At 36.4% G+C, this 15,895-nt stretch overlaps 1 protein-coding gene across 2 annotated transcripts in view; it reads right to left on the bottom strand.

Annotated features, from left to right (window-relative positions):
• The window catches only part of PDGFD (platelet derived growth factor D), a gene marked incomplete at both ends in the record, with an annotated part of 237,969 nt that overhangs the window by 30,217 nt on the left and 191,857 nt on the right, over positions 1-15,895 (bottom strand). For both annotated transcript variants that reach the window (XM_080698113.1, XM_080698114.1), the window contains one exon: positions 3,504-3,566. In XM_080698113.1, coding sequence (XP_080554239.1) covers positions 3,504-3,566 — 63 coding nt within the window. The remainder of the gene's footprint in view (positions 1-3,503; positions 3,567-15,895) is intronic.

Genomic DNA, 15,895 nt, shown 5'->3' with positions numbered 1-15,895 from the left:
AATGACACCATATATACTTATCTTGTTGATTTGAAATAGCTCTCATCTAAGTATAGCCATATTTGTTCTTTTTCCTCTTTATTGATAAGACAGCTCTTTAATTGCCTACCCTGAGGTGTAGTGTGTGTGTATTTATGTGTGTGTGTGTGTGTGTGTGCATGTGTGTGTGTGTGTAGGTATGCTTATATGTATGTATAGGTATGTGTGTGTGTATGTGTGTGTGTGTGTGTGTGTATTTGAGAGAGAAAGAGAGATAGAGACAGAGACAAAAGAGAGATAGAGACAGAGACAAAAGAGAGATAGAGACAGAGACATATGCTTATATGTATGTATAGGTATGTGTGTGTGTGTGTGTGTGTGTGTGTGTATTTGAGAGAGAAAGAGAGATAGAGACAGAGACAAAAAGACAGATAGATTGAGAAGCTTTGGGAAAAACACATCATTTCTCTCTTTCACGTCTCTCTTGATATCCCATGGTAGGGATGGATAACACTGATAATTCAGTACTATAATTCCAAGGCCCCACTCAACTTGCATTATTTGCATAATCTACAGTCTATCTGGCTCATATTTACCAGATGGTTTATAATTATCCTATATCAAAATAGTGTGGGTTTAAAGATTAAAAAAATTAAAATGGGCTGACCAGCAATAGGAGGGTAGCCAACATATAGAAGCTTTGGAATTAAAATGCTTTCTTTTGTTCTGAATTTACATACACGTGAAAGCTTCTTGCAATATCTTTGGGGAAGTAGCTGTGAGGGGCATTCTGGGGGCTCCTCACAGTGTCTGTGGTGTAACGTGTAGCCAGATATCTCTCTGAGAAGAAGCTGTTAAGGGACTCTCCAGTCTCCATCCCTGATGGGAAGAGGAATCTATTCTCTTATAACATTAAGCCAAAGACAAAATTCAAAGCATAGAGAAAATGAAACCTTGTTCTTATGCATGAGCTTTACTGCTGTTTTCAAGTTTTCACTCAACACATTTGGCAGACACAATGGTGATAGTTAAAAACTTATGAGTGATTTAGTGAGCTAATAAATCCATTAGAGCATTTGTTTCTGCAGTAAATATTTAAAACCTTTCTGAGAGAAAGACCAATTTTACATGCCTCCTTCAGCTGCACTATAAACTTGATATCATCTGCCTTTGGTCATATATTAATAGAGTCAATTCTAAAGTTAGCTGAGTTATTTTAAAATGATATTACTTTGTTTTGTGGTACTGGAGGTGGAATCCAGGGGCTTTCTACCTCCGGAATATACTCCCAGACCTACTTTATACTTTATTTGCAGACAGGATCTCACTAAGTTGCTGAGAGCCTCACTAAGTAGCTGAGGCTGGCTTCGAACCTGTGCGATCCTCCTGTCTCTGCCTCCCAAGTGCGGGGATTACAAGTGTGCGCCACCACGCCCGGCCTAAAATGATAGTACTTCTAAAAAATATTCTGTAAACTGCTTCCAACAAAAACAAAGTGTAATTTATATAGAATTTAATGACAGATCCAATAACCCTTGATCCTACGCCAGAAGGGTCTTAAACAACAGGATCCTGAAAATAGAAGTAAGGTTACCCTGGTCTTCCAACCGTCCTAATCAGTACCTTGACCTAGAATTTAAACTAGAATTCTCCAGTGGATATGCACTCAGGGATGAACTTCCTCAAATGCTCCAAATGGATAGTACAATCTCTTCTAAAGGACCTGTGCTATCCTTTGGATCTTGAATGTCCTCTAAGGACCATGCGTTAAAGGCTTGGACTCCAGGATGGTGCCACTGAGAGGCAGTGGAGACTTTAAGATTTGGAATTCTTAGATCACGGAGGTATTACAACAAGGGGATTGTGGGACCCTGGCCCCTACTTAGCCTTTCTCTTGCTTCCCAGCTGTGAGATGAGTGGTCTTGTTCTGCCATGAGCTCCTGCCATGGTGTACTGCTACACCCAAGCTCAAAGCTGAGGGGGTCAGTCAAGGGACTAGAATCTCAAGTATAAACCTTTTCTCTTTATAAGTCAATTACCTCAGATATTTCACTATAGTTTTGAGAAACTGAAGAACAATCTAGATTACTCTGAATTAGTAAAGGGTCCTTTAAAGTGTAAGTTTGCATGTGGAAAAGGAATTGCCCTGACCTATTATATATAAAATGCCTGTGAATACAGAGAATCCCTTGACACTCTGTCTTGGATACAAATGATGCTTCTGGAATCTACCTTGAGTTATTAGCTTCAGGCTGCGAATTGCCCAGCTCTTCTGTCTAGCCTGAGCATCTCCTAAGTGTAATCTACTTATTCTCACCCTTACATACCTTATTCTGATTGCCTACCCTGAGTTAGGTTTAAAGTACTCACAACATCGCTACCAGAAACCTTACAGATCTCTTGATCAGATGATATTCTACTCCAGCAGCCACAGAAAGTAATCTAGAGTCTCAAAACCATAGCTGGGGTGATCCTGTCAAATGAGTGATGTTAAGAAAAAAACCAAAGCCGGGTGTGGTGGTGCATGCCTATAATCCCAGCATTTGGGAGGCTGAAACCGGAGGAGCACGATTTGCGGACAGCCTCAGCTACTTAGTGAGGCCCTTCGCAACTCAGTGAGACCCTGTTTCAAAATAAAGAATTAAAAAATTGGGCAGGGGGTTTAGCTCGGAGGTCAAATGCCTGTGGGTTCCATCCCCAGACCCACGCAAACAAAACAAAACAAAACAAAACGAACAAAAAACCGAGAGAAAAAAGATAGAATATCACTTTTAGGAAAAAAAAAAAAGTTTTCAAGTCTGACTTAGCCACCTGGACCCAATTTATAGCCACTGACAAGCTTTCTTAATGCTCTTGACCTTTTTATGAACAACTGGAATTATGACCTATGTTTTATTGCTACATAAGTGCTACATGTTAGATTGGTGAAAGGTCTGTTCTTTCTGTGCAAAGCAGATAAGGAGAATAGTAAGAAATGACTAAATTTTGAGAAAAAAAACGGGGCATGGACCATTTTACAGCTTCAGGGTGAGTTGTGTTTTATGTCCAAGCCAAACAGAGTAATGTACATGCCTTATTTGTACTTATGTCATCATGTTGTAAACATTGGGATTTTTCAAGTCTGAAAAGATTCTTGAAATGCAGAAGCTAACTGCTTCCGATAGAATATTCAGAAAGCAATTTTGAAATTGCCCACTTGGACTGGGGCCATGGATCAGTTTGATGTCTGGATAATCCTTTTGTTGGAATTTTTCTCTTTGAAACTAACAAATACTTAAGTTGTTGTCCATCTCAAGTCCTTCCCATTGTATGCTGGAAATTCCCAAAAGATTTTCTTAAAGAGAGGTCAAAGAGAGTGTGTAACATAAGCCAGTATAATGTTAGCAAAATGGAGGGACATATCCTGCCTGAGATCTGGCTGTTGATCAAGCCACAGGTCCCTAATGCAGCCTAAGTCCTCCTGGGCTTGACCTTAGCTGTTCTATTTGTTTCATTTGTTCTCAACAGGATAATAAATTACTTACTGAAATAGAGCTTGTGACTGATTCCCAGTTGGTCTCTGATGCTGCTACAGGTTGAAAATCTTCCTGGAAAACACAAACAAAAAATTAATTTGCATCAGTCAATCCTCAGTTAAATTCATTATGTGCACAATTTCAATATCCCAGCCTCCTGAATCTTCCTCCAATTAAATGACAAGAGAAACAGGGCTACACTCTTGGTAAACAGTTACCCATGTTTCTTAAATATCTTTCCACAATAGTCTTTCTCATTCGAAACTTGAACAACCATATTAACATTATTTTGTAAGTACTGCGGAAATAGAAAATGGGCAGATGTAAGAGTTTATGTTTTAACTTGGCCATATACTGTTATATGACCTCAGGTATCCTCCTGAAGCTCTCTAAAACTTATTTTCCTCCTCTGTAACAGGCTGGTATGAAAAGTTTAAATTACAGGGCTACTTTGGAGAGTTGAATACATTCATTATGTAATTAAAGCTGGTACTTAATAAAAAGTAAATAGTAATTATTATCATTATTGATACTCGTTTGGTTTATCCGAGGCTCAATATCATGTTTAATCCTGACTGCTGAGTTAGTCCACAATATCAGTGATATTTTCAAAGATAAACAAACTTCCAAACGCTGTTCCTGACTATCAACAAATGCCAGGGAGGATGGTAGGTAAAGAAAATGACTGCCAGGCCTGGTGGCGCACGCTTGTAATCCCTGCGCTTGGGAGGCTGAGACAGGAGGATCACACAGGTTCGAAGCCAACCTCAGCTACTTAGTGAGGCTCTCAGCAACTTAGTGAGACCCTGTTTCCAAATAAAATCGAAAAAGGTCTGGGAGTATAGCCTGGAGGTAGAAAGGCTCTAAGTTCCACACCCCAGTACCACCAAAAAAAAAAAAAAAAAAAAAAAAGAAAGAAAGAAAGAAAGAAAAAAGAAAATGACTGTGAGAGTAACAAAGCACAATGATTGGCAAAGAGTAGACATGAGAAAGTTATCTCAGAAGAGCATGAAAGAATTTGAGATACCAATGGACCTCTCAGAAAGAATCTTCTCCCAAAAGGTAAACTTGTCTCCCATCTGTATGTGACTTTCATGTTGATTGCTCTAGCACCGGCAAATTTAAAAAGCATAATGAAGAGAGCTGATTCTACAATTTTATGTGTAACAGATGACTTCTTCACCTTGCTAAAAATAAATCACCTTGGTGAATTTAACTCCCAGCCGGACCAGGGAGTTGAAAGTATTTAAAGATGATGCTGAGAAATATTCAGCCTCTCAAGTCTGACAGCCTATTTACCCAAGTATACTTACTGAATGAGAGCTAAGTATCAGCTCTAAATTTCATTAACATTTTGAGGAGCTAAGAGTACATTTGTTAATTGCTCATGATGAGACTGATTTATATATAAATGTCTGTGTTGAAGAAAACTTTAACTATTTATCAAGAAAGAACTGAGTCAAATATGGGGTTGAAGGAATGAACACATATTTAAAACTTACTAGACATCATTATTCTAGTCTCAACCTTGGGGAAGATAGGAAAGGCACAGAATAGATGATCTCTGTACTCTGCAAAATAGAGTATATATGAAAGAGATACTAAATTTCCATCATAGAAGGATGATTGCAAATAAATAAAGATTGACATTTACATTAAGTCTTCATAAATAGGTGAGCAGGTGAAACTCAGGAAAGAGGGAAGGGAACCAGTAGCTCTTCCATGTCTTGGTAAGTAGTAGGAGAAAATATGTCAGGTATACTTATGCATTTTTCCATTACTATAATAAAATACCTGAAGCTGAGTACTTAGAACAATAATAAGATTACTTTTGCTCACATCTTTTGGAGGAATGAAAGTCTAAGATTGCACAGTCATATCTACTAGGCCTCTGGTGAGGACCAGATGGCATATAAAATAATAATGGGAGCACATGTGAGAAAGAGAGCTCAGAGAGGTCTCAGAAGAACTACATTAATTCCTCAGTGACCTAATAACCTTCCATTAGGCCCCAGCTTTTAACATCTCCATACTAGAGACAAAGTTTTCAACATAAAAACCCTTGGGAGGCCCTAATCAAACCATATTTAAACAATAGCACCAGGTATGACAATAACATCAGGAATTATTCATGCAATTCTTACTTTTACTTGCTCAGTTAATATTTATTAATTGCCTCCCACATAATAGTGCTCTACATAATCTGAGGTTTAATCACAATAAAATAAAAAACTATCCCTCGTGGAGTTAAAAATGTAAACACAGGTATAAATAAGCACAATAAACTCATGGAGATCCTCTGATATTGATTGCTATAACACAGATGGCGGTATATCATGGTACCTGGAGAGGAGACAGGCTTGGAAAATTTTCATATTAGAAAGTGTCTCTTTAGCCGGCTGTAGTGGCACATACTTGTAATCCTCATGCTTGGGAGGCTGAGACAAGAGGCTGACACAGGTTCGTAGCCAGCCTCAGCTACTTAGTGAGGCTCTCAGCAATTTAGACCCTGTTTCCAAATAAAATATAAAATAGGTCTGGGAGTATAGCCTGGAGGTAGGAAGCCTCTGGGTTCTACCCCCAGTACCACCAAAAAAATAAAAGTGTCAGCCGGGCGTGGTGGTGCAGGCTTGTAATCCCAGGGCTTGGGAGGTTGAAACAGAAGGATTGTGCAGGTTCAAAGCCAGCCTCAGCTACTTAGTGAGGCTCTCAGCAACTTAGTGAGACCCTGTTTCCAAATAAAATATAAAAAAAGGTCTGGGAGTATAGCCCGGAGGTAGAAAGCCTCTGGGTTCCACCCCCCAGTACCACCCAAAAAAAAAAAAATGTGTCTCTTTGAAATTTTGAAAGGTACGTAAATGGTTACTTGCAAGAAAAATTCAAAAGAATCAAAGGGAGAGAGACTTGCTTAGACAAAGTGAGAAACATACAGGGAAAAAAATGTAAGTTGCTGAGAAAAGTTGATGAGTCCTGATAGATACAGCATGGTTCAGGTACCTACATAGAATGCTGGTAGAGATGCACAGGAGAAAGTTGCCTTCATAAGAAGGAATCTCATGAGAAACACCTAAATTAGAGATTCAGATTTGGGAATTAGTAAATACAAGAAAGACAATTAAAGAAAGTAAAGGATTATGCTGACCACATGTGAAAATCAAAAGAATAGCATTTTACAAATTTTGGAACTGAAAATAGGTTTAGGATTATCTACTCCAATCTCATTTGAACAGTAAGAAAACCAAATCTCAGAAAAATGGCATGTTTATGTAGCTATCACTTGGGAAAGAGAGGACCCTCAGTAAAAACTGGTGAACTTTCACATTAGAGCTAGCTTAGAGAATGTTTACCTGGGGAAGAGAGGAAGAACTGTGCAAATGGAGAGTCCACAAAACTGCAGAAAATGCATCAAACAGAAGAAGTAAGGACAGCATTTTGTTAGCTAGATAGAAGTAAGCAGGTGAGAGAGATTGGGAAGAACCTAAGACAATGGAAAAATGTAAGCAGTCCCTCATGAATGGAAATATGGCACTCCTCACCTAGATACAGTTAGAGACCTGGAGGGCCTCACTTAGACCTCCATGGAAAATTCCCGACATGGTGAAAACAGAACAAGTGCGTTGAAGTGTGGCACAAAGAGATGTGACCTACCAAAATTCATATGCAAGAAGGGGAAAGGTTTCCACACTGAATGATGTTGGCCACACAGAAGACTCCATGCTGTTTTTTACTCCTGGAAGTGGACTGTTTGTTCTAGGCTCTCTCTATGGGGCATAACTTCTTTTTTCCATGTCGCTTTCAGCCCTGGAAAGTGGCCCTTTTTGGACGCTCTGTCTTGAACATAACCCAACCCTTTCTCTGAATTGTAATCCCCTTTATCATGGCCTTATCTTATACTATGGCCTCATTTCCCCCAATAAACCTTTTATATTCCCATATTCATGCTTTCCATTTGAAATTATTTTTTTTTTAGTGGGGAAGCAAGGACAGAGAAAGAGAGGTCACCACCCTATGTTTATTTATAAGAGAGATCATCATCCTGTTACACTTTGAAGGATATTATTAATTATTTTGGTTTTTATCTATACCTGAAAAATTGAGATTCCAATTTTTCTTGCATCAACAAATGATAAAAATAATTTATAGGCTTTTTTAATTATAAAAGGCTTCTCATGAATATGCACCTAGACAGATGTTATACAAAAAACTTTTAGCTTCTTCACTGTCTGGGTTATGATTGATTCCATTCAGAATTTTAATAGGAACAAATGATAAAAGAGTTCATAAAATCCCAGATAAAATATAACATATAACTTTATCTTCTCTTAGTAATATGCATATTGGACATTTAAAAGAAACCAACTTTCTTTTATGTTACTTCAAAAGTTTGCCATCATTTATGAATGACATACTTAAAATGAGCTTATAAAAATAAACTATATCCCTTATAAAAATATGAGATTGAACTTCCAGTATTTTATCGCCCAGAGGAGAATCTCCACATAGAAGAAAAATAACAATTTTACTTTCTAAATATATTCTCAATGCGATCATTCTCATATTTTCTACCATAAAGTCTAAGATATCATCGAATCTTTTGACTGGCTGTTAGCATTTGCTCTAAAGTCCACATTCTTCAAGGCAACAAGAATTATCCTTTCAGTGCTAAGTAAATCATATTTGTCTTTTTCTTTAAGTGATATTGGTGCAATGTAGTTATACATTGTAATAAGGTTCAGAGTGAAAGAATCCTACATGCATATGGTACTCAATCCGTCTTCTGCTTGAAACCTTCAGTAACTTTCCATTGCATTTAGTATCTGTTTTTATAAAGGTTGACCACTTCCTGCCTCTATGACCCCATCTCTTGCTGTAGCTGATTTGATATTCTATGTTTCTCAAAAACTCCACTATGTTCACACTGGGGCTTTTGTAGTCTTTCAAATAGTACTCCAAGCTTCAATAGTACTCCAAGCTTCCAGTCTCCCCCATCATATTTAATGTAAAGCTGTTCCCTCTGCCTAGATGTACTTCCCCAAGCTTTCCAATCACTGGCTACTCACCATTTAGTTGTCTGCTCAAGATTTGTTCTCAGATTGTCAGAGAATATCCTTGAACACCCTATTGAAAATACTCCTAACCTAGGTCACTCTATTTACTTAACCTGCTTAATTGTATTTAAAGTATTTATGGTTATTCAAGATGATTTTGTTTCTTTGTGGATTATTTCTTTCCCTGACTAGAATGGAAATGATTGTGTTCACTTGTTTTTTATACTATCAAAAAAATTGGAATGCACTCAAATTTTTCTGGCTGCCAGAATGCACTTGGCAATGACTGGCAGTTCATAGAGTCCGTTTTGATTTGTTAGTATGTGTTTATGTCATACTTTTGGTTATATATTTTAAATGTTATCCTGGTTAAACTTCTTGCTTTTTCAAGCTCTAGGCTAACAGAAGGCTTTTAGCAGAGTGGTCCCCCTACCATTACCATTAAGGAAACACTAAAATAGAACAAACAGAATAGTCACTTTATTTTATTTTTATTTATTTATTTTTTCAGTACTGTGGTGGAACTCAGGGGCATTGTACCTCTGAGATTCACCCCCAGCACTATTTTTAAGTCTTTTTAATTTTTAATTTTTTGGTGGTACTGGGTTTGTGGAAACCCTTCTACCTCCAGGCTACACTCCCAGATCTATTTTTATACTTTTTTTAAAATTTGGAAACAGGGTCACTTAAGCCAGTGTGGCTGGCTTCAAACCTGCGTGATCCTCCTGTCTCCACCTCCCAAGCATGGGGATTACAAGTGTGCACCACCACACCCGGCTTAAGTCTTTTTATTTTTTTAAAACAGGATCTCATTGAGTTGTGAAGGGACTCACTAAGTAGATGAAGCTGTCCACAAACTGATATACTCTGGTTTTCATCTCACAAATGCTGGGATTACAAGCACCAGGCCCAGCCTCAGAACAATCATTTTAAGTGTGTCAAAACAGCCCATTTACCAAAAGAACTCAAAGACATGGAGGAGTAGCAACTATGATATCAGACAAGTTAAACTTCAAGCCCAGAGTTATTAGAAGCTACAAAGCAGGTGAATTTTTTTTACTGGTAAATGGAACAATCCAGTAAGAGAAAATAATAATAGTCAACATTTATGCCCCAAACACAGGTGTAGCTACTTTCATAAAACAAACTCTGTTACATTAAGTAACACATAAGTCCCAAACAATAATACTGAGAGACTTCAACACTCCTCTCACACCATTAGACCAGTCTTTAAGGTCAGTAAAGATGCCTCAGATCTAAAGAACACCATCAACCAAATGGACCTATTAGGTACATATAGAATATTGCATCCAACTATAGCAAAGTTCACATTTTTCTCAGCTGATCACAGAACCTTCTCCAAAATAGATCACATCCTGGTCTACAAAGTGAGCACCAGCAAATTAAAAAAAAATATGACATACTCCCCTATGTCTTCTCATACCATAATAAAATGAAACTAGAAATCAATTATAAGAAGACCCAAAGACACTACATAAACATGTGGAGATTGATTACCACACTGATAAATGAAGAATGAGTTATAGGAGAAATAGGGGTAAAATCAAGAAATTTCTAGAAGAAAGAAAATAGAGATACAACATATCAAAACCTCTGGGACACTTTGAAGGCAGTATTAAGAGGAAAATTTATAGCACTGAGTGCCCACAGAAGGAGAACAAAAAGTCACCAAATAAAAAACCTAATGACACACCTCAAAGCCCTTTAAAAGCAAAAACAGTCTAGCCCAAAGCCAGTAGAAGGTAGGAAATTATTAAAATGAGAACAGAAATCGACAGAGTAGAGATTAAAAAAAATACTGTATATCAACAAAACCAAAAATAGGTTTCTCAAAAAAATTAACAAGATAGATAAACCACTAGCCAACTTAACCAAAAAGAGAATCAACCCAAATGATGAAGATAAGCAATGAAAAGGAGATATTACCACCATCAGTGAAGAAATCCAGAGGATTATCAGAAACTAGTTTGAAAAACTATACTTCAACAAAATGAAAAATCTGAAAGAAATTGACAACTTTTTAGATAAATACACCCTCCTTAAACTGAGTCAAGAAGATATAGAAAACTTAAACCAACCAATAGCAATAAAAAAGATTGAAATATCAATAAAAAGCCTAGAGTCAAAGCAAAGCCCAAGACCAGATGGCTTCCGAAGTGAATTTTTTGAAACCTTTATGGAAGAGTTAATCGTGATACTCTACAATCTATTTCATGAAAGAGGAAAAAAAAAAAAAAGGACTCTCCCAAATACATTCTATGAAGTCAACATCACATTAATACCAAAACAAAGTAAAGACAGCTCAAGGAAGGAAAAGTACAGTGCTATATAATTTATGAACTTGGATGTAAAACTGCTAAACAAAATACTAGCAACATACATTCAAAACTACATCAAGAAAATCATACACCATGACCAAGTAGGGTTCATCCCAAGTATGCAACCCTGTTTCAACAAACTCAACCAAAAGGCTTATAAAACTGATCAACAAATTCAGGAAAGTGTCTGGATACATAATAAATCTTAAAAAACTTGGAAGCTTTTCTGTATACCAACCATAAATCCACTGAGAAAGAAATCCAGAAGACACTTCCACTCAGGATATTCCACAATGCTTAGGAATAAACTTAACCAAGGAGGTAAAAGACATCTACAAAAAAATTTATAAAAAATTGAAAAAAGAAATCGAAAAAGACCTTAGAATATGAAAAGATCTTCCATGTCCATGGATAGACAGAATATATATCATAAAAATGGCCATACTTCCAAAAGTGATCTACAACTTCAATGCAATATCCCTTAAGTTTCTAAGGTCATTTCTTACAAACATAGAAATATTAGTCCTTGATTTATTTGGAACAACAAAAAACCCAGAATAGCCGAAGTAGTTCTCAGCAACAAAAACCATGCAGGAGGAATCACAATACCCAACTTTAAACTATACTACAAAGCCATAGTAATAAAAACATCATGATACTGGCACCAAAAACAGATACATAGACCAATGGAGCAGAATAGAAGTCCCAGAAACAAGTCCACACACTTGCAGCCAATTGATTTTGACAAAGGGGCCAAAAGTATACACTGGAAAAAAGATAGCCTCTTAAACAAATTGTGTTGGCAAAAACCAGTTAACCATATGCAGAAAAATGGAAATAAATCCCACTTTCTCATCCTGAACAAGAGTCAATTCAAGATGCATACCTTACCATACCTTATGAATGCCATCTAAGGAATCCAGCAAGTGAGAAAACTGAATTTCAGCCAAAATAACTGTCTTTGGAGACAGCTGTTGCTGGGCCAATATTCCAAACATTAGGGATGATTAGTTATACCACCTGTTCCTGGATCTCACTGAGGATGGCTGTTGATTTTTATCTTAGGTGATTATGCTGCATGTGAGTAGATGGGCCATAAACTATTCATTGCTAGAGAGATTTGTTCAACCATAACTTAAAACATGTGCAGTTACTGCGAGTTTTTTTTTTTTTTAAGCTTGCAACCTAATCAATCTTTAACTTACCAAAGATTTTACTTTGGGAAAGTTTTTTAAAGACATCTGTGGGTATTTTATTTCACTTTTAAATTTGTATTTCTGTTTGCCATTTTATTCTCATTTCTTAAAGACAGAAAAATCAGATATTTTTGTATCTCTTTGTACCTTTGCTTTTTAATAACGCTAATGTTAAAGTTTTTCTTTTTGAAATTTTAAAATGAACACAGAACGATTTGCCCGAATTCATAACAAATGCACTATCAACAGTCAACAGCTAGTGTGTGTGTGTGTGTGTGTGTGTGTGTGTTGAACTAGGGACTGAACCTGGAGGCATTCTACATCTAAGCTACATTCCCAACCCTATTTTATTTTCATTTTGAAACAGTCTTGCTAAGCTGCTGAGGACCTCACTAAGTGGCTAAGAGTTGGCTTCCAACCTTCGATTCTTCTGTTTTAAGCTTCTGGTACAGGGCTTATGGTGTGTGTCATCATGCCCAGCCAACATCTATTCTTTCAGCGGTTTTTTCTTCTGTGTATGGAACTCTGCTGTATTCATAACCCTGAAACTGAAACAACAGTAAACTTAGAGTTCTTGCCTTGAGTTGGCTCCATAAGGGAGATCCTTTAGAACAAATGCTTTTGATATTTTAGTACCTAAACTTATGGCATTAATTCCAAACAATATATGTAGAAATTATAATATCACAATGACCTAATATCTATATGGGCAGAGTGAAGCAAATTAATCAAACTCTGTGATCTAGCTAAACCTTTACAAGTATACTTTGTTATAGATTCATCATCAAACTAGCTCTTCTACAAATAACACCAGAAAGGCCTTGGCAAGAGGCCAGACATTATTGGCAAGAAAATTTAATACAAATATATCAAGATCCAAGAATCAATGACTAAAAAGAATCAAAAAGCATCCTTCAAAAATGCTCTAACTTCTTCAAAGTTAGAGATATCTGCCAGTAAAATTTAATAAAGCGTGATTATTAGAGTTATTAGAAATCTTGGACATGAGCATTCTGTTACTAGGAAATGTCATTAATTAAATGTCTTTAATAACAAATATATTTCAGAGAAAGGACTTACTTGTGAATTTCTACTGATTTAAGTGTTAATTTTGCACCTTTTCATTTATCATTATTGACAATAAATTGCAATGTTTTAATCTAGAACTGCAATGAGTTATCAATTAATCATTCACATAATCTTGTTTCTAATGTATTCTTTTAAAAGTGCATTTTTCTTCTTATGTTATGAGACAAAAACATTTTTAGGCTTTCTGGTTTCTGAACATAGTCTGGGGAATTGCTAAACAGTTTACAAAGATTAGAGCAAACCCTAGTCTAGTGAGTAAAGAATAAAGTTCTTCCAAATATTCTAAAAGAGAGAGGAAAGTGTGTGGGGAGAGGGAGGGAGGGAAGAAGGTAGGGAGGGAAAGAGACAGACAGACAGATGGACAGACATGTTCATCCAGGGAGAGGAGAAGTAGTAACTAACTTGGAGGGACCATGGAACAATACTCAGAAGCTAAAAAAAATCCAGGTCTGTTTGCAGATAAATGGAGGTGTATCTATTTAAATAAAAATTATTAGCAATCTGTAATTATTGTTTGTGCATCATGACTGGAGAAAAACATAATGAATCTGCAGAGGAGAGATGAATGGTCAAAAAGATTGATTAAAGCCCACTTTTGGAATATAATTAAAGCTTAGCAAGGGGTTGTGTAGAAAATTGCACACTGCAAAAAATACAATTTGCCAATAGCTTTTATCACAGATCCAACGAGAAGTGAAAGTTTCATTTACATTTCGGAAATACTGTAAGAGTTATCTTTACAATATGTTGCTGAGAAGTAAGATGCAGATTTAAATTTTGTGAATAGTTTTTAGTATTGAAAGAAAGAACACTGTGCTTAATTATTTTTGAAGCAAAGGCTGCCATTCACAGGGCATAGGTTTTATGCTGGGCACTATATGAAACTCTTTGCATCCATTATCTCATTCATAATCCCCACAGTAGCGTTAAGAGACAAGGGAGCTGAGAGACAGGATGCTTAAATAATTTGTCCTTACTGAAGCCAGCCTGGTTATTAAGAGGCTCTGTAGACATCAGAACATCCGAACCTGGGGTGGACTCTCTCTACTCATGCATCTTTGCTGAACTATTTCTCTTTTCATTTGTAAAGAATACTTTTTACAAGACAAACTCCCTTGATTTGGGATAAGTACACATTTTTACAAATTTCTTAAATGCATGTCAAGGAGAACATCCAGTTCAGTTCACCAGGAGTCTGGAAACTATTAAAGATTGTACTTCTGATATCACCAAGCTAATCTTAAAGAGTATGTACGCTACAAGAAGCTAAAATGAAAGAGTGAGGAAATTATTCTGCTACATTAGGAGACTTACAAGTTTAACATGGAAGAAGAAATATCAGCCTGAATTATTAACATTTTCATTTCTTTACACTTAGCACAATGCCTGGTACATAGTACTCTTTTTGCTATTTTATTTTTCTTATTATAATTGAGAAAAGAAGTCTTGTTTCATGTTTGAAATTCAACAAAGCATTTTTATGATTCTATGCTGGAATTCATATTCCCAAGAACTTCTTTTTTGTACTTGACTGGAATTATATAAACAGATCATCTTTGTCATGATCAAAAGCTAGTTACATTAATAAAACTAATATTAGACAAAATGGGAATTACAAATAGTATGAAGATTAAGGCCATGTCACTAAACTCCCTCAGCTAAAATCATTATCTCCATAAAGTAAAATTATTCTGTTGCTAATTAAAACTTGTTAAGACTTTAAAAAGAAAATATCATTTGGAGACCAGAAGACAAAACCATAGTAAACACAACTTACACAGTACCAGGAAGAAAAGCATTAATTAAAGAAAAGCATTCAGCAAGTGATAGGTTTACAAAGTAAAGGGTAAATATTGTAAGAGAATCAGAAGGGAGTCTGTCATAGAGCATCTGAGAAATTATTTATTGTTTATAAAATGTGAAAATTGCTTAGGGAAGTGACTGTATTTTCTGACCCTCTTTCCTTGTCCACATGTGTTCCTACGCTTACACGTGACCAGTATGCTTTCCTCAGAGCTGCCATGCATTATAATTGTCATTGAATAGACATGTCAATAGTATAGGACTATGTAAATGAAGTAACAATTAACTCAAAGTACCTTTTTCTTACCCTGATATCTTTCATTGGGGATTTCCACATTCATTTATGTGGTTGTACCAGAGGGACTATTAATATAACGTATGAAACAAAGTGTGACACTCAGACCCTTACAAATCGCTCCTCTGACTCAAAAGAGGTGACACTAGTAAATTCTTGACCTTACAGTTCCTCTTTCTACTTTCCACTCAACATAGCTACTGACAAATGCCAGAAATTTGCAAGTTTCTGATTTCAAAAGCAGGCTTACTGTCTGGGCCTATTAGTAGAGCCTGTTGAAACTGAGTGCTAAGCACAGGGGTTGTGGGGCTAGTTCTGATAAGAACTGGTAACACTTTGCACAGAAAAAATACCTCAATATGGCCAGCAAACTCTCTGGTTAACACCAGTGAAAGAGACTTTTGGGAACAAATGAGTGACTTCATCCCTACAATTTCATCATTCCTGAGTCTTCTACTGGCTGTGAGGAACCCTTCTGAATAGGATAAGTGAGATTTAAACCAGTTGAGCCTATCATTTGAATCCCATTAATTAATGCTTAAGGGTTTTTGTTTTTTTTTTACAATTCTTTTTGGTTATCATCAGTGAACAGTAGCTTCTTTTTCTTTGTTGTCTGCCATTATTTTAGCAA

This window comes from Muscardinus avellanarius, assembly GCF_963383645.1.
Source record: "Muscardinus avellanarius genome assembly, chromosome: 1".
NCBI classification, from domain to species: domain Eukaryota; kingdom Metazoa; phylum Chordata; class Mammalia; order Rodentia; family Gliridae; genus Muscardinus; species Muscardinus avellanarius.
The sequence above is the reverse complement of the archived record's forward strand: the minus strand, read 5'-3'. Positions and strand labels throughout refer to the sequence as shown.